Source organism: Thalassophryne amazonica, chromosome 22, assembly GCF_902500255.1.
Source record: "Thalassophryne amazonica chromosome 22, fThaAma1.1, whole genome shotgun sequence".
NCBI classification, from domain to species: Eukaryota; Metazoa; Chordata; class Actinopteri; order Batrachoidiformes; family Batrachoididae; genus Thalassophryne; species Thalassophryne amazonica.
The window spans coordinates 18,522,917-18,549,300 of NC_047124.1; the positions used below are offsets into that span (position 1 = coordinate 18,522,917).

At 42.4% G+C, this 26,384-nt stretch overlaps 1 protein-coding gene and 1 long non-coding RNA gene across 2 annotated transcripts in view; both read left to right on the forward strand.

Moving 5' to 3' along the window:
* il17rel (interleukin 17 receptor E-like) overlaps positions 1–10,408 on the forward strand; it is a 41,930-nt gene extending 31,522 nt beyond the window's left edge. The window contains exons 12-18 of the mRNA XM_034163823.1: positions 4,903–4,960; positions 5,164–5,312; positions 6,159–6,224; positions 6,305–6,362; positions 6,600–6,704; positions 9,401–9,454; positions 9,539–10,408. Coding sequence (XP_034019714.1) covers positions 4,903–4,960; positions 5,164–5,312; positions 6,159–6,224; positions 6,305–6,362; positions 6,600–6,704; positions 9,401–9,454; positions 9,539–9,654 — 606 coding nt within the window. The 3' untranslated portion in view covers positions 9,655–10,408. The remainder of the gene's footprint in view (positions 1–4,902; positions 4,961–5,163; positions 5,313–6,158; positions 6,225–6,304; positions 6,363–6,599; positions 6,705–9,400; positions 9,455–9,538) is intronic.
* Positions 1–15,952, forward strand: part of LOC117504367 — a 251,091-nt gene extending 235,139 nt beyond the window's left edge. Inside the window, exon 3 of the long non-coding RNA XR_004558775.1 lies at positions 15,914–15,952. This is a non-coding gene — a long non-coding RNA (uncharacterized LOC117504367). The remainder of the gene's footprint in view (positions 1–15,913) is intronic.
* The last annotated feature ends 10,432 nt before the right edge of the window (positions 15,953–26,384 follow it).

Here is a 26,384-nt window from a genome sequence, read left to right on the forward strand (position 1 = left end):
CAATTATCCTCCCCGACAGCCCCCAGCTCCCTAATATTGTGGCGTACACCCCAGATAGGGAGGACTGGGATGGACCGTGCTTGGTGATATTGTAGACGAGGAAGAAGACATGCACGCACATTTACATTCACACACATGCACCCACAAAAATGAGGGATAGGATAGACAATATCTGAAAGAATGACATGGAGCTGTAATAATGAACGTATATGTATATTACTAGGACACAGGAGTATGGCTGAGAGACCAGACTCCCCTGATCAGGGACCTATGCCTGATCTGCCTCTATCAAGTCTGATTGGACTCTCAGAACTGTTTGGAGAAGAGGATATGCAGGAGGGATGGTCGAGACATGATTGGTCGCCACAGCCGCCTTCCATCCAGCAGCTAAACCAGTTGGCAACAGAAGGATCTTCATCGTTCCAGCACCTGGCGATGACGGCTTCACAGAATCTGCCTGCAGCAAGAGTCGGCCCGAGGACTCCACCATCACCTGAAGGACCCTTTGGACTCAGGAACACACCCCTTCCGCAGATGCCATGGAGACAGTCACATGTGCCAGGGGCAACGATACCCTCCAGGGGAGGCAGCCAAGGTCGGCCATATGCAGCAACCGCCCGAGTGCATCCTAGACCCAATTCACTGCTAGGACCTGTCCCCAGCTTTCCACCCCCAAGGCAGGAGAGATATTCTGATCAGCCCAGTACCTCTGGAGGAGGATCAGCAGGGGTAGACCTTAGCCGAACTCACCCACCAGGACAGAGGGGAGCTTTGTACAGGCTACTAAATGCCCAGAGTGTCCCAACCACTTGCCTGTGCGACATCAACAATACTCCCCCCACACACGAAATGCCTTCCCCCTTGTACTTCCTGTCCCCTGGACTGCACAACCTTAATCTGGTCATGGTCACCCCACAGGACATGGCAATCTTGGTTCGAGAGCTTCGTCTTCCACAAGAGTCTGTTCCAAAAACCTTGGAGCAGCTCCTGCCCCTCACAAATCACATTCCCCATGAGCTATTTGAGGAAATCATGCCACAACTAAGTCAGACAGCTGCATACCTGTTCAGGATACACCGTGACAATGCCAACATCTCTTGTGCTCAGGAGGGCCTCCATACTCAACTGTGTGGTCTTCAGTCTAGTATGGACATGCTAGCCTGCATGATGGAGCATATGGAAAGGGAACAGCTAGGGCTGGCCACCACCACCCTGAATGTGGGCAAGAATTCTCTGGGGGCCCTGTACAACCTGGCCAAGCAGCACAAGGAGCTGGAAAGATCCATCAGAGAACTGCACGACTGTCTGAAAGCCAGAATTCCTGATCCTTCCCCCACTACCCCTGAAAGGCCAACCTCCCCATGTTCCCCAACTTCTCCCAAAACTTCAGATGCTGAGTAAATGCTGAGGAGCGCGGACTGACGTAATGGCACTGAACACGGACTATGATCTTGGTTCTTGAGTTTGAATTGCGGACTGGTTTCAGAAATCTGAGTGTAACTAAAAACAAAGAAGGATATATGTTAGTAACGAAAGTTGGGTAAACGTCTGTCCTTACCATCATCTGCGTAACACAGATAAAGCTAAATGCATACACATAGATATCACATTGCAAAGTTATAAAAAGGGGACCCTTACACGGCGTGTTTGTAGATTTAGTAGTAAAAATGCACCATAGGGACCCCTTTTTCTTAAATTATAGCATGCCTCAAGAGACATGCATCGCCTAAATTTGGCGTCTGGCCAAAAAGGGCATTAGAAAACAAGCTGAAAAAGAAGAAAAACAAAGTGGAGAATGTTGAGAAATGGCCTATAATGAAAACCATTATATGATTGACTAAGGCAAATGACTTAAGGACGGACATGAAGGGAAACCATTTATTGTGTTTATCATTTAACTAGACATAGCTGCGCTAACCTTAGAATAGTTTCTTGATTGGTTGACTAAATAGTGGTAACGTAGGGGTTATTTGATGCATTTAAATAATAAATGTGTGACGCTTTAACAAAATAATATGTAGAACCAAGTATAATGGGTTGGAGCCTCTGGTTGAGTGAGTCAATAGATGCCAGAAGATGATTGGTTGCACTGATGTCAATGTGAAGCCTTTACTTTGCCATGATTAAGAGGTTGATGTAACTTGTTTTATGTGGCCATTTTAAGTGCCTTGAATTACACCAAAACTCAATGTTTGAATGTCACCTTGTGTTGATATAATCCAGCTAATTGCTCACCTTGTGCCTTAGTATGTAGGTTCACCTGCACTGCAATATATTTACCGTGTGAAGTATCACTGATATTCATATCCGCACCAGAGTTATCAGTAACTCGAGTGATGTGTTTTTCTTTTTTATTGCAATGCACAAATGAGGATGTCTTGTCAGTAAACAACCCAAGAGTATAGTTGATGTAATGGGACTCTTTCGAGTCCCAGAGGAGGGACTGTAGAAGAATTTTTAGGTCCATATTTGAACTGTGATGAACTATCAAGTGTCCTGATCCGAACTGTATGTCCTCTGGTTGAACTAGCAGGTGTTCAACCCAAAAAAAGGGCTCTATTAGTCATTTAGTCTGTCAGGGGCTTTCCAAGGCCTTTTAGGTGCTTTCCCGCAGGCCACGTGCGGGGGCCTCAGGCCAGCTGCACGTGTGGCTGAGGCCACGTGCGGAGGGGGCCTCAGGCCAGCTGCACCTGTGGCTGAAGGTCTTTTAAAAAAATCAGTTGTAAATCCTTCATGTTTTAATGGGAGCATTTGTCACATTGAAATAATGGCCTAACACCTGCTTAGGGTTCACTAGAGGACGCTTCCAATAGAAAACCATGTCTTGGGAATGAAATAAATAAAAAAGTCGAAGGAGGAGCGATGCCCGCGGGTCTCCAATAAATAGACGAGCGCGGTTGTCATATTCAGTCTCTCTAGAGGACTCAGTTTGTCTAAGCTTTGTGTCGAAGGCTTAAATAAACTTAAAAACTCTGTGCATTTTATCTTGCTTAAGGCTGAATTATTCTAAAGTGTTGTGTCATTTTCTAGCATATCACTTGCAATTAGTTTGTGTTATCTAAACGACGACATCCTGAGAAGACTAAAGACGAGCCGCGACATTTTTTTCAAAACTGTAAGGCACAACTGAGTGGACACCATTCGATAAATTCAGCTGGTTTTCGGTAAAAATTTTAATGGCTGATGAGAGATTTTGGTCTGGTAGTGTTGCCGTAAGGACGGCCCACGGCGCCCTGCGCTTCGAGGCGGCAGCGTCTTGCCGTTTCAAGTTGAAAACTTCCACATTTCAGGCTCTGTTGATCCAGGAAGTCGTCAGAGAACAGAGAACTTTCAGAAGAAGTCGGCATGAGGAGTTTATTTGGACATTCCATTGTTAACGGACATTTTGTAATGAAAGAACGTGCGGGCAGAGTCGCATGTCGGGCCGGACCCGACCGCGGGGGGTCGCGACAGGAAAAACACCTCCGTTGGAAACCTTAACGGGCAAGTTGGAACATGCCCAAGCTGTTAAACAATTTCTCAGTTACTCACTTGTTGAAAGCCATCAAAAGCCACCTGAATTTTACAAATGGTTTTCAACACGGAGGTGTTTTTCCTGTCGCGGCGCACACAGATATGCCGAGTCGTCACGGAAACGACTCAGCGAATTTGCGCGCATGTCTTTCATTAAAAAATGTCCTTAAACAGTGGAATGTCCGCATAAAGTCCTCATGCCGGCCTCTTCTGAATCTTCTCTGTTCTCTCACGACGTCCTGGGTGAATTAAGCCTTAAATTAGGATGTTTTCAGGTCGAAATAGGCCGACGACGGCGCCTGGAGGCGCTGCACGACGTCCTGCTCTGTGGGAAGTCCTTACAGCGACAGAAACACCCCATAATCTCTCATCAGCCGTTAAACTTTTCACCGAAAACCAGCTTAATTTCTCGAATAGTGTCCACTCGGATATTCCTAACAGGTCCAGAAAAAATTTTGATAAAGCAACGCGCGCCGTCTGGAGCAGCGTGTGAAACAAAGGAATTCAGCCGAGAGGGCGGGACCACATCTCACTCAAGGCATGCCCACAGGGAAATCACGTCACCGACACGCATGAAAAAACTCACGCATGCGCACGAGGGTTCAAGCATGATTGGTGTAATCGCACGTCATTCAAATCCATATAGTTAAAAAAAAATAATAAAAGGGTCGGTTTATTATCTAATAGACCTCGTAAAAGTATAAAGTAACCTTGAAAAAAGTAAAGTATAGATACCTAAAAAGTGTACTTAAGTACAGTAACGAAGTATTTGTACTTCGTTACTTGATATCTCTGGTAGACGATCAGTAAGCTTGACATATGGTTTGCATTTATTGTAATATTCCTTATGTATAATCTTGAGCTCAGGCAAGTTCTATTTGATGTATTTCTTCCCATTGTAGTGAATGTTTAAATAATAGGGAATAATTAATTTATATTTAATGAATATTTATGATGCATATAGGGGTATAAAATATGAATAAACAAACATTCTTGTTTCGTAAAAGTGCTTTTCTGAGCTTTCTTTGTCAAATGTTGCATGTATATATTAGGACATTATATAATTATTATATTTTGTTATGTAGGGACATAAAATGTGACTACTATTAAGTAAATTAAATAAGGAAAAATGCTTTGCAGTCTTTGTTGATGTTGAATTTACAAATCAAAACCCTACATAAATTGCTCCCCCAACTCAAAAACCAACCAACCAACCAACCAAATTATGCTGTTTTCCATTTAACCAGTGATTGGTAACCATTCCCAGCAAACCATAAGCATGATTGTTGTGGTTACTTGCAGGTTACTATAACTTGCAGAGTGATTTATCTGAGTTTTAGGGTGTGTTTGGTGGAAGATTATTGAATCATTTTCTGATGTCTCCTTTAGTTTACTGTAGGCTCTCAGTTTTGGATCAGATGCCCCTTTGTTCATGGGAAATTCCAAGGTACCACAGTTTGTCACACATCATGTTATATGACACAACTGTAAGTAATGTGTATGTGACATTTAACGACTGCAATGATGTCAGTCTTTGGCAATAAATCTACTGGGTAAATACTTAGTGGTAATTAATATTCCATATTAAGGTGACAGCAGACATTATGTAATGTGGCATTAAAACAATGATTGCTGTGTTATCGTTTGCAGCGTGGGAGGTGGCTACGGCGACAAGACACGGTCATCAAGAAGAAGTTACAATTTTGTCAAAGATCTCTGCAGCTTTTTCTGTCGGGCTGTGTATGAAGTCTGAAGAGTCTCCCGAGTGCCAGTCTTCTGTCACTCACACTGTATACGTGGTAGGTACCATATCACCAGAACGTTATCTGTGGAGAAGTTGGTCAACAAATTGTCATGCCTTCTAACTCTTCTTGGGGAATCCTAGGGAATTCCGACGACAGCTGGTCCTCCTCCCAGTTGGAAGACCTCTCTAGAGAGGCAACCAGTTAGCAACCTTACCATGGTGGCTTCTTTTGATGTGAAAGAGCCATGACTCCACTCAGTCCCTCCTAGATATTTTAACTTATCAACCTGTTCCCTTAGGAGGAACCTCATTTCTGCAGCTTGTATCCATGATCATCATTAAAAAGTACAAGCAATGTGGTAAATCTGTCTGGAGTAGATTGTGCAAGATATGGAGACAATTAAGGGAAGCCACCAAGGCACCCATGACAACTCAAAAGGAGTTGACATGATATGCATTCAGTAAGCTAGACAGTCCTCTTTGATTAGGTACACTTTCCTAATAGTACTAGCACTGGGTTGGACACCCTCATATCATTTTCTTCTCATTCAGATGCTTGAACTTGAGTAGATCTTCTTGATCACATCTACATACCTAAATGCAGTGGCTTTCTTCCATCTGATTGCCTGAATAAATAGTTGCTTTAATGTGTAGTTGAACAGGTGTACCTAATAAAGTGGTCTGTGAGCGTATACACGCACAACCTGTCGTAGAATACAGTGGCTTTGTTGTCTTAACTTGAACTCGCCACCTGACTTGATCCAAACAAGCTTTTTGCACTCTGTGTTTATTCTTGCACCGTTTTTGATCTTCAAAGTAGTTAAATGCCATTAAAATGTACAGAAATCAATCATGGTGACAGAAAATGTGGACAGTAATATATTTTTTTCTGGCTCTTCAGGAGAAACATCAACATGTTGGCTTGAACCTCACATGGGGGCTTTGCAAAACAGGCTCTTGTTTCCAGGTAAGTTTATATCATAAATGGAACCGCTGCAGGTGTGTTAGATGACTTTAAGGAATTTTGAACTGTCGCATTTCAAACAGGTGAAGAGACTGGATGTGAAATACGGTGCAACAGTCATTCACTGTCTCCTGCACTGCAGTGAGTATCTCTATTCTCATCGGTTTCTATCCAACAACTTTCCTTTCCTTGGTTTCTTCAAAACTTAAGACATCTTTTGAAATGAGATGTGAGGAAAATATCTTTCATGCATTCTGGCATTAGTGTTGCAACTTGAATTCCAACGTTTGTACGTGTAATTGGCTTCAAAATGTTGATAGATTGTTATCTCCTCACATGTCAACTCCTGTCTTTAACATGCTCACTTGATGTTCACAGATCAGTCATCGGCCTATTCAGAAGTGACCTGGATTATCGTGACAACTGGTGTTTGTCTCACTGTTGTCATAATAGTCACTCTGGTGCTGCACATCCTGTTAACTGGTAGGTGGAAAACCACAGGATCAGTGTTGTTGCATCTGTTAACATAAAGGACAACCCCCTACTGTGCATACTGTACTATCTGATGTGTTAGAAACGGAAGGACGTCCTAGACAGGCCATGAGGACTGTTGGTCCTGGATGAAAGTCTAAAATAATCCAAGTTACTTCCCTAACCAAGTACCCCTATACAGCTGGGTGGACTGGGACAATGCATATGTAGCGTCTTGTCCAAGAACACAGATAGATACTGTGACTGGGAATCAAACCCAGATCTACATATTGGTAATTTGAGAACAGCTTCAAGGTGTCTGAAGCAAATCAAAAAGATAAAATAAGGACTTTGCGCCTGCTCACAAGTCAATGGTTGCTGTCCACGACTGGAGCTTTGAGGAATGGCTAGATACCAAACCAAAGAGACCATTTCCAGTGGGTGAGACATGTCTGTCATGGACAGTCTCCTATTGTTTACTATGTGTGTCCAACACCCAGACTTTCCCTTTGACACATATTGCAAACAACTGGAGATTGCCTAGAGTTTATATGAGAAAAGAGACAAATGGCAACAAAAACACAATTTCCTTGATGTTGTCATTAAGTTCTATTACACATAGGACTAGGGCAGGTAAATCACAGCATCCTGTGAAAAGAAGCTGCATTATCAATATCCAGACCTGGGTTCAACTGTGTCCTGAATCCAAAATCTGTCCTGAGATTGCAGTACTACACATACACACCCGGCCAAATCGATATCACACGTGAGCACGGAGAGTTGCCAGATCAGTCCTTTTGATTTATTTGACAGTCTTTGAGGTGATACAACGCCTGGAACCCACCAGAGCAACCAGAGTTTATCTTTCCTTGCTCAAGATAGCAAAATTTAGTGTTTACTTTGGATAGGGGGTCTTTTACTTTGCTTCATGATCGATAGAGGACTCAGGATGATGAATTTGGCAGCAGTCAAAGTTATTTGGCAGCGTTGAAAGCAGCAGGACGAATATGGCAGCGGGACAAATTTGGCATGATGCCGGCAATAGACTGACATCCAATCCAGGGGGAATCCTTGACCTCATCTACTTTATGCCATGGAATCTTGTGAAAAGCACCAATATTAACCTTTCTTTGTGTCAAAATGACAGCTCCAGCATTAATCCGGGGTTCCAAAACCTTTGATGAAATACGCTGAATCTTCTTCAAAATACTCTATGTTCTCCATTAACAAAAGCCTGTTGGGCTTTTGATCAGTGATCAGCAGACTCAGCATACACTGAATAAAAAATTTGGACATTCTAAGTTGACAAATTTCTCATATCGCCTATTTCCTGTTCTCTGTCACCATGTGGTGAACACCATCACTATTTTCCTTAGTGATGAGAGCCATGTAGACCTTGGGTCATCTTTCCCTCTAGAAGTCAGCTACCCATTTTCACGCTGTTGATAAAGCCAGAGTCAACTATATCAGTATGACTATCCTCAGGAGATAAATACTTCTCCAGGTGTTTGAGGTACCAACAAATACCTACACCCCTTTGGTAGATGAGTATCTCCTATCGCAAACTTTGAGCATCTTCTACGAAAGACCAAATATGGCCTTACTTGATGATAATAAAACACAACTACCTATCAAAACAATTAAATAAATAAATAATAAGTTAAATAACTGGATATTACATTTCTCTAGACAACCTATGAATGTTTAAGACAGTTCTCATACATACTGTGCTTACGAATACATAATTAAGGACTGATATTGACTTTGGCGTGGCCCCATTCATGTCCATCACTGCAACAAAACTGCGCCTTTATATACAGTGGTATGAAAAGTTTGGGCACCCCTCATGATTTCCATGATTTTCCTTTATAAATCATTGGTTCTCTGGCTCAGCAATTTCAGTTAAATATATCATATAGCAGATGAACACACTGATATTTGAGAAGTGAAATGAAGTTTCTCATATTTACAGAAAGTGTGCAATAATTATTTAAACAAAATTAGGCAGGAGCATAAATTTGGGCACCCTTTTCATTTTATTGATTTGAATACATTTAGCACGAATTGTTGGAACACAAAATTGGTTTGGTAAGCTCATTGACCCTTGATTTCCTTACATAGGTGAATCCAACCATGAGAAAGGGTATTTAAGGTGGCCATTTGCAAATATTTCCCCTTTTTGCATCTCTTCTAATGAGTGGCAACATGGGAGCCTCTAAACAACTCTCAAATGACCTGAAAACAAAGATTGTTCAACATCATGGTTTAGGGGAAGGATACAAATGTATTCAAAGGGTGCCCAAATTTATGCACCTGTCTAATTTTGTTTAAATAATTATTTCACACTTTCTGTAAATACTAGAAACTTCATTTTACTTCTCAAATATCAGTGTGTTTGTCTACTATATTATATATTTAACTGACATTGCTGATCCAAACAACCAATGATTTATAAAGGAAAATCAAGGAAATCATCAGGGGTGCCCAGACTTTTACATACCACTGTAAGTGACTGACTAACAGACAACAAAAAATACTTATGCATTGTTTAGCATTTCCAAAATGTACAAAAGTGGTGGCATTATAGTGGAGCATGCAATTTGCATGGATTTGATGCACACTGCAAGCTGGATTTTACATGAACTGAAAATTTGCAATTATAAATGTTACTTTATTTCCTCATCCGATTACTCTGTGTTCTATTTTAGTATATCAGAGGAGGAAACAGAAGCAGCATAGATGGAACTCTGATAAGCAAACAGGTAAGATGTGGCCATAGTTCTGTTTTTGTTTGCCATTATAGCTCGAATTTATGTCGACCTGAATTCTACGCAATGTCTTTACAGATTCTGCGCTCAACTTTGTAGTTCCTGCGTTAGAACCTGTTCTCGACAAACAGACCTTCATACCCGATTCGCCGCAATGTGGGAACTTTGAGAGGGCCATTCTACTCTCTGACTGAGGCAATGCAATGTACAGTTTGTAGAAGTGTTAAGATGTTACAAGTCAAAGAACTTCTGTTTGAGCAGAATGTAAATAAATGTAATTTGTGTGCATATATGCACATTAGTATACCTGATGTAGCTTCTTGCTGATGTATTTTTGTGGCAGTGTTAACTTGTACAGTGCCAGTTTGTAAAACTTATTATGGAGCAACACTCATGTGGGACAAGCCATAACGCCGTGGTTCGTTATACCCAAATTGGTCCAATTTGGGTATAACATAAGAGTTGTAAACTGCTTCCTAGGAGGTCCCAACCCTGTAGAAACCTCTCCGCAGCATCGGTGGCAGGATGGGCACCCCAACCAACTGGGCACCTGGGCACCCCAACCAACTGTGAAAACAGTCACAAACTTCAAAATCATAAGAGGCTACACACTGGTGTGGTGGTATACCGTAGGGAGGTGGCAACACTACTCATCCTGATCTGATCAGAACATATTCATGGAGAATGTGTGACGGAGGCCAGCAAGACTGGCTGTGCATGTAGTAGTCAACAGCCAAAGGATATTCTGGCCACTTAGGCCAGAGCCCTGGTTTTAGCCGACTGGACAGAGTGTCCGCTTCCCATGCCGGAGATTGTGAGTTCGAGTTGTGAGTGGAAGGAGTCAAAAACACAATGCAGGGCAGCTGTGACACATGTAGCTAAAATTTCAGGGTCTGTGCAAAATAAATTGTGTATTTATAATAAAACAATAAAATGTTGTCAAACTGCTGAATTAGTACTTTTATGCATTTTGATTAAAGTTTGTATAATGGCAGAGAAAGGGGTTGTGTTGTGTAAGATGTGTTTTAACTGTCATTCATGTATATACCCGCTTACTCCAATCAACGGTCAGATGGGGGCTGGAGCCAATCCCATCAGTCATATGGCATAAATTAAATATGATTGAAAATTACATCTCACCAAAAAAACTACCGAGACCTAGTACCAACGACATCTTGTCATCGCCTTCGGTCACTGGTTAGAGACCGGGTCTCACAATCAAACACACACATTCAACACTTACTGCATTTCTGATGGCAGAGTCTGGGAGTTAAATGAAACCCTCTTGGTTTGACCGTTGCAAACTCAGATATTCTGAGTCTTCACTCAGCTTCTCAAGTGCTGCAATCAGGACATTGATTCTACAAAGATCCTAGCATTGTCCCAAAAGTCAAGGCCACTGAACTTTGCCTGACAAAGGCATCCAAATCACTGATCTCCATAGCTTACTTCATACTCACTCAAGGGCGTAGGTTTGGTCTCAGCTTTGGTAGGGACAATACCACCCCCCCTGGCCCCCCTGCCCACCACCACCACCCCCTAACCCACTCATACCATTAGACGCACAAGTAAAGCATAATACATAACATATGACGACATAATGCTGAATAATTTAACACTTTATTTACAATATTAAGCGTGTAGGCAAACAAACAAATAGCTTAAATAACAAAATTGCACCCAAAATCACGAATCTATTCGATAGGCCTACACCTGAGAGAACAAGACAACAAAAAATACTTGTGGAGCTAACAAAAAAAAAAAAAAAGTTTTTGCAACCAAGATGTATAATTTATTCTCTTCATCAATAATGCAGTTGTAGGTATCTGGCAACCTAATTAAAAAAAAAAAAAAAGAGATTTCCAATGATATATATGGTGTATTACGGTAAACGAAGCCTGTGATGTCATAACGCAGAGGAAAAACACGGAAGTTTCACACTAATGCGCCGCTGATTCTCATTACCGTAAGTTCTCATGTAAGCCCTCACTCTGAAAAATTTAACACTGACAGCAAGCCAAGAACCCGTGCTTTCCAACAGTATGCTATATGTTGCATATATTACGGTAAAGTGCGTTCGGTGACTTTTGAAACGAGGCAAAAGTATGAAAAAGAGCGCAAAACTGACAAAAAAGTACAGAGACAGACAGCAAACATAAATGTAGTAATTTCTGAGGAAAAGGCAGGATGTTAGTGCCATTTGTGAAGGTGTGTGTGGGTGTGCAGTTTATTTTAATTGTGGCGCACAGCATTGTTCGCAAGCCCTCCACCCCGCCCTTCTTGTTTTTCTGCACCGGAGCAGTGTTGCCAGATATGAAATATGAAACTATCGTACCAAAACCTCAAAATTATCGTATTTTGGGAGAAATGATCGTACACAAACAAAACGCATACAACGTAGCTATTTTAGCGTTTTGTGTTTTTTTTTTTTTTAATTTCCAAAGAATTTTATGTCACATTTTTAAACAGTAATTATAGTAATGGGGAAACTAGAACGCACTACTAGAAAGATTTTTTTTTTTTTTTCTGTGAAGGGACACAAACGTGTTAATTACCAGACTAGAAAGAGTCGAATTCAACCTCGAGGTCGCTGTCGTCATCCGATGCCACTTGTGCAGATTTTGTTGAACACAGAAAAAATGTTGACACCTCCATAAGGAACTTTAACTTTTTTTTATTTTTCTTGTATATCTCTTTGCTCTTGTGTTTTGTTCGTTTGTTGTTGCATTTGTTGAAATAAAGTTAAAAAAAAAAAAAAAAAGATGTTGGTTGGGGAATCTTTCTGTCACGGCACAGATTGGATGGAACTCATTACTTTGTATGGAGAGGGGGCGGGCTTTCAAATGACGTTGTCCCGGGCGGCCAAAGCTGTGTGTGGTGTGTCTTTGATGCCGCCTGAGTGCAACGCCTGCAAAATGATTCTTGGGTGTCAGAGAGAGATGCGTGTTTGGGCAACCAACTGAAATTATCGTACATATTGGGTTTTTTCCCATTATTGATCGTACAGAGGGCAAAACTATCGTACAAATACGATAATTATCGTACATCTGGCAACACTGCACCGGAGCCACCCATCCTCTGCGCTCCGGGACCTCCCACTTTACAAATGAAGCGCTGCCTGCCACGAGATGCGCTTTGTTTACGGCCATGTGAGAAGAACGTGAGCCAATGAAATTGCAACATGGGTAACCCTGTCACTCTGGCACGTGGAAAACACAAAACGTGACGACTAAAATTATAGTATCGAGTTCGCAAAAAAAAATAAATAGTGAATGATTTTGTTATATAAACAAAAATGCTAAATATGGTAGGGACTATTTTGCCATCCCAAAATAATGGTTGTGACTTGTCCCTATGGTCCATATGCAAACCTACGCCCCTGTACTCACTCCATAGTGGGGCAGAAAGTGTTGAATTTTGCATACAGGGGTATTTTCAAATGCTGAATTAAAAGAATTGCAGAATCCAAGAGGTCTTTCCATAGGATTGGCTGCCATCTTGAATTCCAATATGGCTGCTATGTTGAAACATTGATAGTCTGTTGTGTGGGCCGCCAGAAGAGGAGGTACTGCTGGCCCACCACCAGAGGGCGCCCTGCCTGAAGTGCGGGCTTCAGGCACGAGAGGGCGCTGCCGCCATGGACACAGCCGGGGGTGACAGCTGTCCACTCATTATCTCATTGACAGCTGTCACCCATCTACACTTCATCATTCCACTCCATAAAAACCGGACATCATCTCCACCTCGTTGCCGAGATATCATCTACCTGTGAAGGTAATATTCTCAGCCTTAACTGTGTCTTAGTCTGAACTCTTTTGCAGCCGCTTTCCTGTGGTGTTCCCTATCTGAGAGATTGGCGTTTGGTGTGATCAGCGACGGCTTCACACCTCAACCAGATAAGTGGTTAGACAGGAGCTGCACGAGTGTGTGTTAGAGGTGGAATTCCCACCATTGTTGTTACTGGGTGTGCACGCACCACATATACTGTTTTTTGCTCCTCGCCAGCAGTACCAGATCCGACACTCGGAGACGGTGGCCACCTGGGGACTCGGAACTTGGCGGCTCCAGTATTCTCCAGGTTCTGGTGGCGGAGGAAATCGTGTGGTTCCGGTTCTTCTCAGGACGGACGTCTTCTATCCTTGAGCCTGCCCACACGTCACCTTTGTGGATTGACTGTTTGCTCAAATTCTGTAATCCTCTGTGTATTTGTTGTGCTCTTTCACAACAGTAAAGTGTTCATATTCGATCTTTCATTGTCCGATCATTTGTGCCCCCTGTTGTGGGTCCGTGTCACTACACTATCCCAACATAGTCACTGTCTTGGGACACAGGTTACTGATTTTGGTAGACAGGGTATTTGATATGCTGAATTAATAATACAGTTATTAATAAATAATTAATACATTAATCATTAATACATTAGTTATTAATTCATAATACAGTTAATTTAATTCTACTCTACATTTCAGCCACCACCAGATACCATCACCATAAGTCCTGAAACCACATAAGAAATTATTGGAATGAAGAGTGTCAGTAGACTCTTTAACAAGCTTTTCACATAGAAACAGCCACCTGAAAATTGAGAAGAATGTCAGTTAATGTATGTCAGCCAGTCTTAAGTGTAAATATCTGCCTAATTTACCTGTAAATGCACTCAATGATATTCTATGCCATCAAATACTGCTGAATATAATTTGTATTTCATCAAAACCAACAGATTAAAAACCTGTTTCACATTGTTAGTGTGTTTTTCCAGGACTTCTGCTTCAGTTCATTTGAACTGGTCTCCCAGGAGAGCCTACATTTTTACCTGGATTAGTGGACCAACACTCTAACCACTGAGTTAATCTGACTCCTACTGACAAACTGTCCTACTGACATTCAAAGGTGATGATGTGTCAAAGATTGGAGTAGACAATCTAAAGAACAACAATGTCGGTGGCCATCTTTAATTCTCTTTTTACTTCTGGATCCCTTAGGAAAAGTGCTTGGATCCTGCAAAATCTAAAATCAGCATACTTCAAAGATTCTGTATGCAAATTTTCATAATTTCTGCCAGATGTGAACATCATATCTGCCCCACTACTATGCAAGCATTGAACAGATAAGAGCTAGAACACATCTCTGATGAAAACCAGATTTACTGGGACGGACACAGAGACTCCATCTCTGTTCCACAGAGCACTCACAGTACTTGGGTATAGGGGACTCTGAGAAATCTCAGAGTCCCCTCTCTCACCCTGCTTGAAGAAGTTCAGCAATGGTTTGCATTTGTTGGTCAGATCAGCCAGTCAGATGCCAGGATCCTAAGGCTGGAGATGTCCAACATCTTGGCAAGAGGATCAGCTTTATATAATATCTCATATTTAGCTAGCCCAATGGTACAGTACACTCAAAAGATTTATCTGCAGACTGAAGGATCTCCTACAATCCTAGACACCTGTGTTCCAAAGTTTACTGACAACTGGTATCACCTGGTGACATCCAATAACAATGGGGGACCTATATTCTGGTAAGGTCAGATCTGGGAGCAAGTGATGGCGCTGTGGAGCACTACGTTCCACTAAACCATAGAACCATCATGGTTCCTGTCTTGCAACCACCAAGACAGACAATCAGTCCATCCCCACTTCTTGAAAGTAACCATTTATCTACAACAGCTAGGTGAAATGTGGGAATCCCTTTGGCTTCCTCCGGCTGCTGGCATCTCAAACACTGAAGGCACCTGTGTGCTGGATCATTCACAGAGATGGTCCAAATGCCATAGCTGACACTTCTTCACCATGCAAGTATACTTCTCATCCGAGGTCTCCTTAAGTATCCTTTAATTTGACACAAAGTCATTCCAGATGTTCGCAATGATCCTCTGAAGTAACAAGTCCCATAAAGGCCCTGAGGCGTGTTGGTGCCGGAGCTTGTCCCGAATTCCTAGTAGTCACTGATTATTGTTCAAGTCTCACAACCATACAGTAAGACAGGAAGCACCAGGTCTTGAAAGACTTGGACTTGCATCCTCCTGCAAAGATATCAACAATCAACACTTCCATATAGATCTGGGTGGACCATCAAACAGTGGAATTTGTTGTGGTCAGACCAAAACAATATTCCAGATCTGTTGGGGAAGAAATGGGATCATTGACAAAAAGGACCATCCAGACTGTTATTTATTATTATTTTATTATATAGCGCCAAATCACAAACAACAGTTGCCCCAAGGCAACACAACACTAGGTCTCGTTTTTATCAGCAACACCGAGTCCAAAAGTCAGGGTCTGTCATGGTATGGTGTTGGGTCCAGTGCCCTTGGAAAAGGTCATTTACACTTCTGTGATGGTAGAATTAATGTAGAAATGTACCTTGAGATTTTACAGCAACATATGTTGCTTTTTTTCCAACAATGCAAAACCACATTCTACAGACATTACAAAGTCATGGCTGCGGAAGAAGAAGAGGATACGGATACTGGATCGGCCTGTCTGCAGTCCTGACCTGTCCAATAGAGATGTGTGAAAAATCTGAAATGAAAAATGCAACGACAACTACATATTGTTGCACACCATAAGACATGTTTACAGAAATAATGAGACAAAATAACACCTAGCAGGCATCATCTCTTGATATCTTCAATGCCAAAATGTCTTAAATGTTGCAAGAAGGAAGTGATAAATGCTTTATCCCATGCAATGACTGAATTAGAAGAATTGCTGTGTTATTATTATTAGCATTTTCCATATTGTCCCACCTTTTTCTGATTTGTGGTTGTAATACAGTAAGTGCTCATGTTGTTGTATCACTGGTAGAACTGACAGTTATAGGTTCAACTGCATATCCTTACCTCCAGGTTATTGTGTTGTAATTTTTGACTGTTCTTTCGTCTGCACCCTGTCAAGGTTTTGCACCAGGCCCTGGAGCCAACATGTCTTCTCTGGAATTCAAAGACATTCAAAGTTATTTCCCAGATCAGGGTTTTAAATGGAATTCCCACAACTCATCTTGTTCAGACAAGCCTCAGCAGCAGTGTGCTCTTTCCATTTAAGTGAAATCGTCTGTCCTACACCCTATGTGAGTGCCTCTCAACTATTATTCTGTACCTTAAGCACAAATTCTATATGGTGTGTACGCTAGAGTTGTCGGAATATGTAGTACAGCATTGTGTGTATCTTCGGAATAATTCACAGAAATACTAATACGTATGTCAAGGTTACCACAATGCTCAATTTAAGATAAGCCACATTCATCTGTTGCTTTAACATTCTGTATATAAGTGGGTGAGTTACTGCTTGTGTAAGCAGTAACTCAAAAACAGTCAATGCTGTCATCTTGCAACTCAACAAATTAAAAGAACACATGATGAGGATGAAATGATTAGATGGTGGTTAACCTTGATGCACTATGTCAATCAAAAAAGCAATTTTATTTTGCTTATGTAGTATCCCATAGAGGTGCCTGCCACCTGCTGGATTGTTAGTGGTTGCTGGATGGATTTGTGACAAATTAAGATGAGATATGGTTGAATTTACATGTATTTTGTCTGAAAACTAGGAATGTTGTGCGTGTCAATGTGCTCCACCCCGACACCTGCCTTCGTGTCATTATCAGCCAGCAAATTAAATTAAAAACTGTGGGGATGTGGGCAAATATGGAATGAAATATACAATAGAACTGAATAGAAAATCCAGAATTAAAGAATGGGTAGAACGTGTAGCTGGGGATAAAAACCAAAAATTTTCATCTGGACTGCAAATTAGTTACGGCAAACTTGAAACACAGTTACAGAACATTTTGAAACATTTACAACATTTCTCAGAACATTGCTCTGGACACTGTATCAAAAGGAAGACATAATGTGCTGTAAATGGAGCTTCATTAAGTCACCAACTGTTTCAAAACAAACCTTGAAATGTTAAAGGGATTTTACATTTTCCATGTTGCTAGTTATCTATTCATAAATAATTGGGCAAATTCCTCTCAAAATGTTCCACACAAATGTCTGAAACACCAAAAGAGCATTATGCTTCAGATAATGATTCACTGTTTCAAACTGCTTTCATTCTTGAAACTGTAAATGTATCAGAAATGTATCATTCTTGAAACTGTAAATGTATCAGAAAATGACATAATTTTATAATGAGCAAAAGATGAAATGAACCAATGGCTCCAGATATTGGCTCAATGTTTCATAATGCCTGAAACACTAAATTAAACAACTGAGTCAGAAAATGATACACTGCTTTCGACCATTCAAACAGTAAACCAAACAGTTATTTCAGAAAATTATTCACCATATCAGAATGCCCAATACAGGAAACAACTGTTTCAGAAAAAGATTGTGTTTCAGACTAAATGAACCAATTCTTTCATTCATTTTCTATACCCACTTATTCCACTTAAGGGTCACCAGGTGCTGGAGCCTATCCCAGTTGTCCTCAGGTGACAGGTGGGGCACACCCTGGACAAGTAGCCAGGCCATTAAATTAATCAAAATTTTTTTTTCCCTAGGTAATTTATTCATTGGTTTAAAATGCTCAACACATTAAATGAAAAAACTACTTTAGATAAGAATCCAGTTTTGGAAGGCTCAAAACAATAAAAAGAACAACTGCTGCAGAAAATGATCCACTGCATAAAACACAAAATAGTGTAAAATGCCGCAATTATAACATTTATTGCACAGTGACCCCCCTTCAAAAAGAATCTGATTACGCCCCTGTTATGAACTTACAATTTCATAACTGTTACCTGATCTCATCCTTCCCTGCAGTATACTGCCTGCTGTGCAAATAAATGACTTCCTCTTGCTTTGCATAAGCAAAGAGCGCAGCTATCAAACTCTCTGTACCAGGAAGAAATATGTGTATGAGATCTGCAGATACATGCATGTGCACAAACCACCTGGTCACCAGACTTTGATATACAAGGAACTTGTTCCTGTAAAAATTTAAAAGAGTCAGGCTGTTGGTGCACATTTCCTTGTTCAATAATTTTCAAATGCATGACAATTCGTGTGTTAAAAAAACAAACATGGGTGACTCAATATGAAATAGAATCATAAAGACCTCTTGCAAAATCTTGACAAAGCTGTAATCTGTGTGAGGTTTCTAATTGCACATGAGTCATATAACTGTGAATTGTAATATCACAGTGACAATGCAGAAAACTTGGGGCAGATGTTTAGTCTAAACCTAAAGGAAATGCAGGAAAACTAAATATTCAAAATCTAGCTGCAATCCTAAAAAGCATCAATTTATGCAAAACTGTACACAAAAGATAATTTCCCAGCCCTGAGTCCCTTTTTCCTCTACCATACAATATAATATACCAAAAAGCATAAAATCACAAAATTAAAATAGCATTTTAAAGTATAGATTGAGCTTTATGTTTGCAGTCATTATCGTGTTGCAATCACATGACCCTCCATCCAAATAATTCAATTTAATTCAGTTTATTTCATTTATTTATATAGCGCTAAATCACAACAAAGCTGCCTCAAGGCGCTTCGCACAATTAAGGTCTAACCTTACAACCCCTAAAACAAGCACACAGGTGACAGTGATAAGGAAACCTCCAGCAGACCAGACTCAAAGGGGTGACCCTCTTCTTGGGCCATGCTACCGACATAGTTGATAATACAAATATACAGGAAATTTTTTGGGAGTTCATGCTGGTGCACAGGATAGGAGCCTGCAAAAGAAGACACCCACTCGCATCTCTGGATGGAGCCACCGCAACAAGGAGAAATATGTTTCCCCTGCTAACCATCCAAGATTGTGCCCCACTGGTTTCACTTGACGCACTGATAGTGGCTCAAGTAGGGCCAGTGGAGAAGAAAAACGAATGTGGGTTAAACGAGGCGCTATTGAGACACGCAGTCAGGGGCGCGGACAAGCTGTGGCGCAGTAGTCATGGACATTTGTGTAACCACCAATTTATTACGACATGCATCATTTGGGCCCACGGACCCGATCATTGTTCGCGAGTCCAAATTATGAACAAACTAAAAGCTGTCTGGTGGTCACCATATATGGCAGCAACAGTGGACCGTTTGTTGAATGAGTGTGAGTATGTGCACAGTACAATGTCCGAAATCATTCACAGCCCCTTTAGCCACATTCCGGTCCCTGATGGGCCATTCAGACATCTTATGATGGATTTCATAGACATGGGAGCTGAAAATCGAGTTAAACGAATGAGATATGTTTTGTAGGATATGCAGATTCAGCTGATGGATTGAGGCAGTAGCCTCTGCAAATCAAGACCATAAAACGGTAGCCAAATTCTTGTGCCGAGATGTCTTTCCAAATTTGCATTCCAGATACTATCTCATCTGACAACGGTAGGGCTTTTGTAGCCAAGGTTACACAAGAAACATTCAAACAATTGGGTATCAAACAGAAGTTTGGGTGTGTTTCACCCCCCAACAAAGGGCGGTGGAACGGGCTAATGGCATTTTAAAGAACAAACTAGCAAAAATCATAGCAGACAGCAATGGCAAACTAACCTGGGCTGATGCGTTGCCACTTGCTTTATTGTCAATGCGCTCACAACTAACCGACTAACCCTTTGACACCATTTGAAGCTCTTACAGGTCGGCCGATGCCTATTCCATACCTGAAGGGACCCTACGAAGGACCATCGCTGGAGCAGCTACAAGACGAATGGCATATTATCTGAGCAGTTAACCCAAATCACAAAACTATCTTTTTGCAGGTCAAAGGTGCTACAGAAGAGAGAAGCAGAGATTCCACTCGAAAATCAGAGCATCCAGCCTGGTGATCTGGTTTACGTCAAGGTGTTCAAAAAGAAGTGGGACAGGCCCCGCCGAGAAGTCCTTTTAAAGTTATTCTTGCCTCACGTACAGCAGTCAAGTAGACGGTAAGGACACTTGGTTTCATTTAAACCACTGCTGTAGGTTGGTGCCCAGGCGCCCTGCGGCCAAGCTCGTCTTGGCAGAGCCGCCGGCCAAGGGGGAAGCAGGAGAAGCCGAGACCCTACAGCAGCACCGAGGGATGGCCACGCCTCCCTGCAGCCAGAAGAAGCACCGAGGGAAGGCCACGCCTCCCTGCAGCCAGGCGAACACCGGCCAAGGCGCTCACAGAGACTGATTGAACAAAGACGCACAGCTTCAGAGGAGTGGATCCCTGCCAGATAGAGCAGCGACAGACCAGATGCAGACTCAGAGACAACTGGACACGTAGGCCAACAGACAGACAGAATACAGACCGACAGATAGACAGGCCACAGGAGACATCAGACTCGGACAGCAACTCAGTAGATTACCGACAGAAGAACCGCAGGAAGTACAACCCAGACAAAGCACAGATACACCACACATCCCTAGTGACAGCTCATCTATGACGGCTCACTTAGTAGCCAATCTAGTAGCACATCTCAACAGTCATCAGAGCAATGATTAAGGAATTATTCAAGGGATTGACAATACTACTGGTGGTCAGTATGGGAGAAATAGACATCCAAAACATACAACGGACTGTGCCGTGGCCATGGCCGCAATAGCAGCTAAACAAGGCCATTCTAAACACAGGAAAAAATATAATTGGTATACATTAAATCAAAAGCCTACAAGAACATAGGAATACAGGGAAAGTGGGGATTACATATTAGGCGAAGCCATTAGCATCAAATGTGAAGAGGAGGGAACATCAACATAGAGGTAATTTTGATAAAAGAGGATGCAGGGAAACAAGCAAGACGAACTGTTACAGTACATGAAGCCACAAAATGGGTAAAAATCAAACCAAGGAAAAAAGAGGACAATTAGAAGCCTAGAAAACAAGCAGTCACTTAGGGAGAGGGATCCCAGTACAGACCTAGCCCGCACACAAGGGTTTGAAGACCAATTTATTTTACCAAATGGTTGAAATTTTCGGCTAGGCAGATCAGTGAAAAGCCTTGCATAGCCTGTCACCGGAAAGGTGTGATACCTCAGGCTAAACCCCTACCTGATATCAACAAACTGTTATAGGAGTCCCAACATAACTCAGACCAAGCAGAATGCTACACAATGTATTATGAAAATGGCAGTAGGTGATGAAAAATATGCTGCCGACAGTAAACTTTGTCCAGTGCCCTAAGTACAGAAGGAATTCCACCTATGATTAAAATAGAGAAAGGGATGATACACCCATTCTGTATAGCTAAAGGCTTAGTAGCCAATAATAAGCGATTGGCAGGTAGGGACGACCAGCCAAAAACACCACATACAGTGTATGCAAAAGCAGCAAGAATACAAACGGCCAAAACAGCATGGAACATTACCGTCTGTCACACCCTGCCAGCAGCAGGCATACAGTGTGAACAAATAGTACGGCCACGGGGGGTCGGAATTGGACTGAATCTCACCATGCTTCATGGGTATCTACTCCAAATTTAGCTAAGGGAACGGTACCCTTAGCTGACAATTTTTGGATATGCGGACAAAGAAGGAAAACTCCTGTCATCGCTGTCCCCTAATTGGAAGGGCCTTTGTGCTCCTGTGATGCTCACAGGAGCTATAACAGTAATTGAAATGCCAAATTCAATACAACCATGCCACAGAAACTTCGTAAGAAAAGAGGAATAATGACGTTTAAAACAGACTACAACATCACAGTAAGAAACGGGAACCAGAAGGGACACCCCGACAGTGAGAAGCCATAGACAGTAGCAGAGTTAAAGCAGATGAAGATGCGGATAAATGGGGATGGGCATTGGCTCTGTTCGGGGTACTCCAAAAATCCGTTCTAGGTTCCAGGAGGTGCAGTGGATTAATTACTTGTGGTATAATCAACAAAGATACCTGAACTGGACATTGGCAGCAGTAGGAGCCTTAACGAACAACTGCACGCCACCTCGCTAATGACAATGCAAAATAGATTAGCTATTGAGATGATGATGGCTGATGAACAAGGAGTTTGTATTATGATCAAAGCCACCGAATTTGCACAGCTATTCCCATGCGTACAGGGGGAAGACGGAAATTGAGGACAGAGCTCTTAATCACACTTGAGGAGATGCAACAGGAACTGTTAAGTAACTCCATAGGAGGGAGAAATGAAAACTGACGATTCTGGATACATTGTAGGGAATGGAATGAATATTGGCCCACTTTTCACTGTTGGGACTCTAAGGAGGAGGGTGGATATCATGGAAAGACTGGTTGTACCAGATAGGTGTAATCTTGGCACTAACAGGGGGTGGCGGTCTGATGGAATATTGTTGTGGTATTCCCTTGATAAATTTCTGGTCAATAAATTGATTTCATCCACAGTAGGACAGCTCCCATGCTAGCCATCCGAGCCCTAGAAGAAAGCACAAACGAAACAGACAGAGAGAACCAGAATATATGGAAATGGATGAAATACCAATTATCCTCCCGACAGCCCCAGCTCCCTAATATTGTGGCGTACACCCAGATAGGGAGGACTGGGATGGACCGTGCTTGGTGATATTGTAAGGAAGAAAGACATGCACGCACATTTACATTCACACACATGCACCCACAAAAATGAGGGATAGGATAGACAATATCTGAAAGAATGACATGGAGCTGTAATAATGAACGATATGTATATTACTAGGACACAGGAGTATGGCTGAGAGACCAGACTCCCCTGATCAGGGACCTATGCCTGATCTGCCTCTATCAAGTCTGATTGGACTCTCAGAACTGTTTGGAGAAGAGGATATCAGGAGGGATGGTCGAGACATGATGGTCGCCACAGCCGCCTTCCATCCAGCAGCTAAAACCAGTTGGCAACAGAAGGATCTTCATCGTTCCAGCACCTGGCGATGACGGCTTCACAGAATCTGCCTGCAGCAAGAGTCGGCCCGAGGACTCCACCATCACCTGAAGGACCCTTTGGACTCAGGAACACACCCCTTCCGCAGATGCCATGGAGACAGTCACATGTGCCAGGGGCAACGATACCCTCCAGGGGAGGCAGCCAAGGTCGGCCATATGCAGCAACCGCCCGAGTGCATCCTAGACCCAATTCACTGCTAGGACCTGTCCCAGCTTTCCACCCCCAAGGCAGGATGAGATATTCTGATCAGCCCAGTACCTCTGGGGGATCAGCAGGGTAGACCTTAGCCGAACTCACCCACCAGGCAGGGAGCTTTGTACAGGCTACTAAATGCCCAGAGTCCCAACCACTTGCCTGTGCGACATCAACATATCCCCCCACACACACGAAATGCCTTCCCCCTTGTACTTCCTGTCCCCTGTGCACCAACCTTAATCTGGTCATGGTCACCCCACATGGCAATCTGGTTCGAGAGCTTCGTCTTCCAAGAGTCTGTTCCAAAACCTTGGAGCAGCTCCTGCCCCTCACAAATCACATTCCCCATGAGCTATTTGAGGAAATCATGCCACAACTAAGTCAGACAGCTGCATACCTGTTCAGGATACACCGTGACAATGCCACATCTCTTGTGCTCAGGAGGGCCTCCATACTCAACTGTGTGGTCTTCAGTCTAGTATGGACATGCTAGCCTGCATGATGGAGCATATGGAAAGGAACAGCTAGGGCTGGCCACCACCACCCTGTGGGCAAGAATTCCTGGGGGCCCTGTACAACCTGGCCAAGCAGCACAAGGACTGGAAAGATCCATCAGAGACTGCACGACTGTCTGAAAGCCAGAATTCCTGATCCTTCCCCCCTACCCCTGAAAGGCCAACCTCCCATGTTCCCCAACTTCTCCCAAAACTTCAGATGCTGAGTAAATGCTGAGGAGCGCGGACTGACGTAATGGCACTGAACACGGACTATATCTTGGTTCTTGAGTTTGAATTGCGGACTGGTTTCAGAAATCTGAGTGTAACTAAAACAAAAGAGGATATATGTTAGTAACGAAAGTTGGGTAAATGTCTGTCCTTACCATCATCTGCGTAACACAGATAAAGCTAAATGCATACACATAGATATCACATTGCAAAGTTATAAAAAGGGGTCCCTACACGGCGTGTTTTAGATTTAGTAGTAAAATGCACCATAGGGACCCCTTTTTCTTAAATTATAGCATGCCTCAAGAGACATGCATCGCCTAAATTTGGCGTCTGGCCAAAAAGGGCATTAGAAACAAGCTGAAAAAGAAGAAAAACAAAGTGGAGAATGTTGAGAAATGGCCTATAATGAAAACCATTATATGATTGACTAAGGCAAATGACTTAAGGACGGACATGAAGGGAAACCATTTATTGTGTTTATCATTTAACTAGACTAGCTGCTGCGCTAACCTTAGAATGTTCTTGATTGGTTGACTAAATAGTGGTAACGTAGGGGTTATTTGATGCATTTAAATAAGTGTGACGCTTTAACAAAATAATATGTAGAACCAAGTATAATGGGTTGGAGCCTCTGGTGAGTGAGTCAATAGATGCCAGAAGATGATTGGTTGCACTGATGTCAATGTGAAGCCTTTACTTTGCCATGATTAAGAGGTTGATGTAACTTGTTTTATGTGGCCATTTTAAGTGCCTTGAATTACACCAAAACTCAATGTTTGAATGTCACCTTGTGTTGATATAATCCAGCTAATTGCTCACCTTGTGCCTTAGTATGTAGGTTCACCTGCACTGCAATATATTTACCGTGTGAAGTATCATGATATTCATATCCGCACCAGAGTTATCAGTAACTCGAGTGATGTGTTTTCTTTTTATTGCAATGCACAAATGAGGATGCTTGTCAGTAAACAACCCAAGAGTATAGTTGATGTAATGGGACTCTTTCGAGTCCCAGAGGAGGGACTGTAGAAGAATTTTTAGGTCCATATTTGAACTGTGATGAACTATCAAGTGTCCTGATCCGAACTGTATGTCCTCTGGTTGAACTAGCAGGTGTTCAACCCAAAAAAAGGGCTCTATTAGTCATTTAGTCTGTCAGGGGCTTTCCAAGGCCTTTTAGGTGCTTTCCCGCAGGCCACGTGCGGGGGCCTCAGGCCAGCTGCACGTGTGGCTGAGGCCACTGCGGAGGGGGCCTCAGGCCAGCTGCACCTGTGGCTGAAGGTCTTTTAAAAAAATCAGTTGTAAATCCTTCATGTTTTAATGGGAGCATTTGTCACATTGAAATAATGGCCTAACACCTGCTTAGGGTTCACTAGAGGACGCTTCCAATAGAAAACCATGTCTTGGGAATGAAATAAATAAAAAGTCGAAGGAGGAGCGATGCCCGGGTCTCCAATAAATAGACGAGCGCGGTTGTCTATCCTCTCTAGAGGACTCAGTTTGTCTAAGCTTTGTGTCGAAGGCTTAAATAAACTTAAAAACTCTGTGCATTTTATCTTGCTTAAGGCTGAATTATTCTAAAGTGTTGTGTCATTTTCTAGCATATCACTTGCAATTAGTTTGTGTTATCTAAACGACGACATCCTGAGAAGACTAAAGACGAGCCGCGACATTTTTTTCAAACTGTAAGGCACAACTGAGTGGACACCATTCGATAAATTCAGCTGGTTTTCGGTAAAAATTTTAATGGCTGATGAGAGATTTTGGTCTGGTAGTGTTGCCGTAAGGACGGCCCACGGCGCCCTGCGCTTCGAGGCGGCAGCGTCTTGCCGTTTCAAGTTGAAAACTTCCACATTTCAGGCTCTGTTGATCCAGGAAGTCGTCAGAGAACAGAGAACTTTCAGAAGAAGTCGGCATGAGGAGTTTTTTGGACATTCCATTGTTAACGGACATTTTGTAATGAAAGAACGTGCGGGCAGAGTCGCATGTCGGGCCGGACCCGACCGCGGGGGGTCGCGACAGGAAAAACACCTCCGTTGGAAACCTTAACGGGCAAGTTGGAACATGCCCAAGCTGTTAAACAATTTCTCAGTTACTCACTTGTTGAAAGCCATCAAACCACCTGAATTTTACAAATGGTTTTCAACACGGAGGTGTTTTTCCTGTCGCGGCGCACACGATATGCCGAGTCGTCAC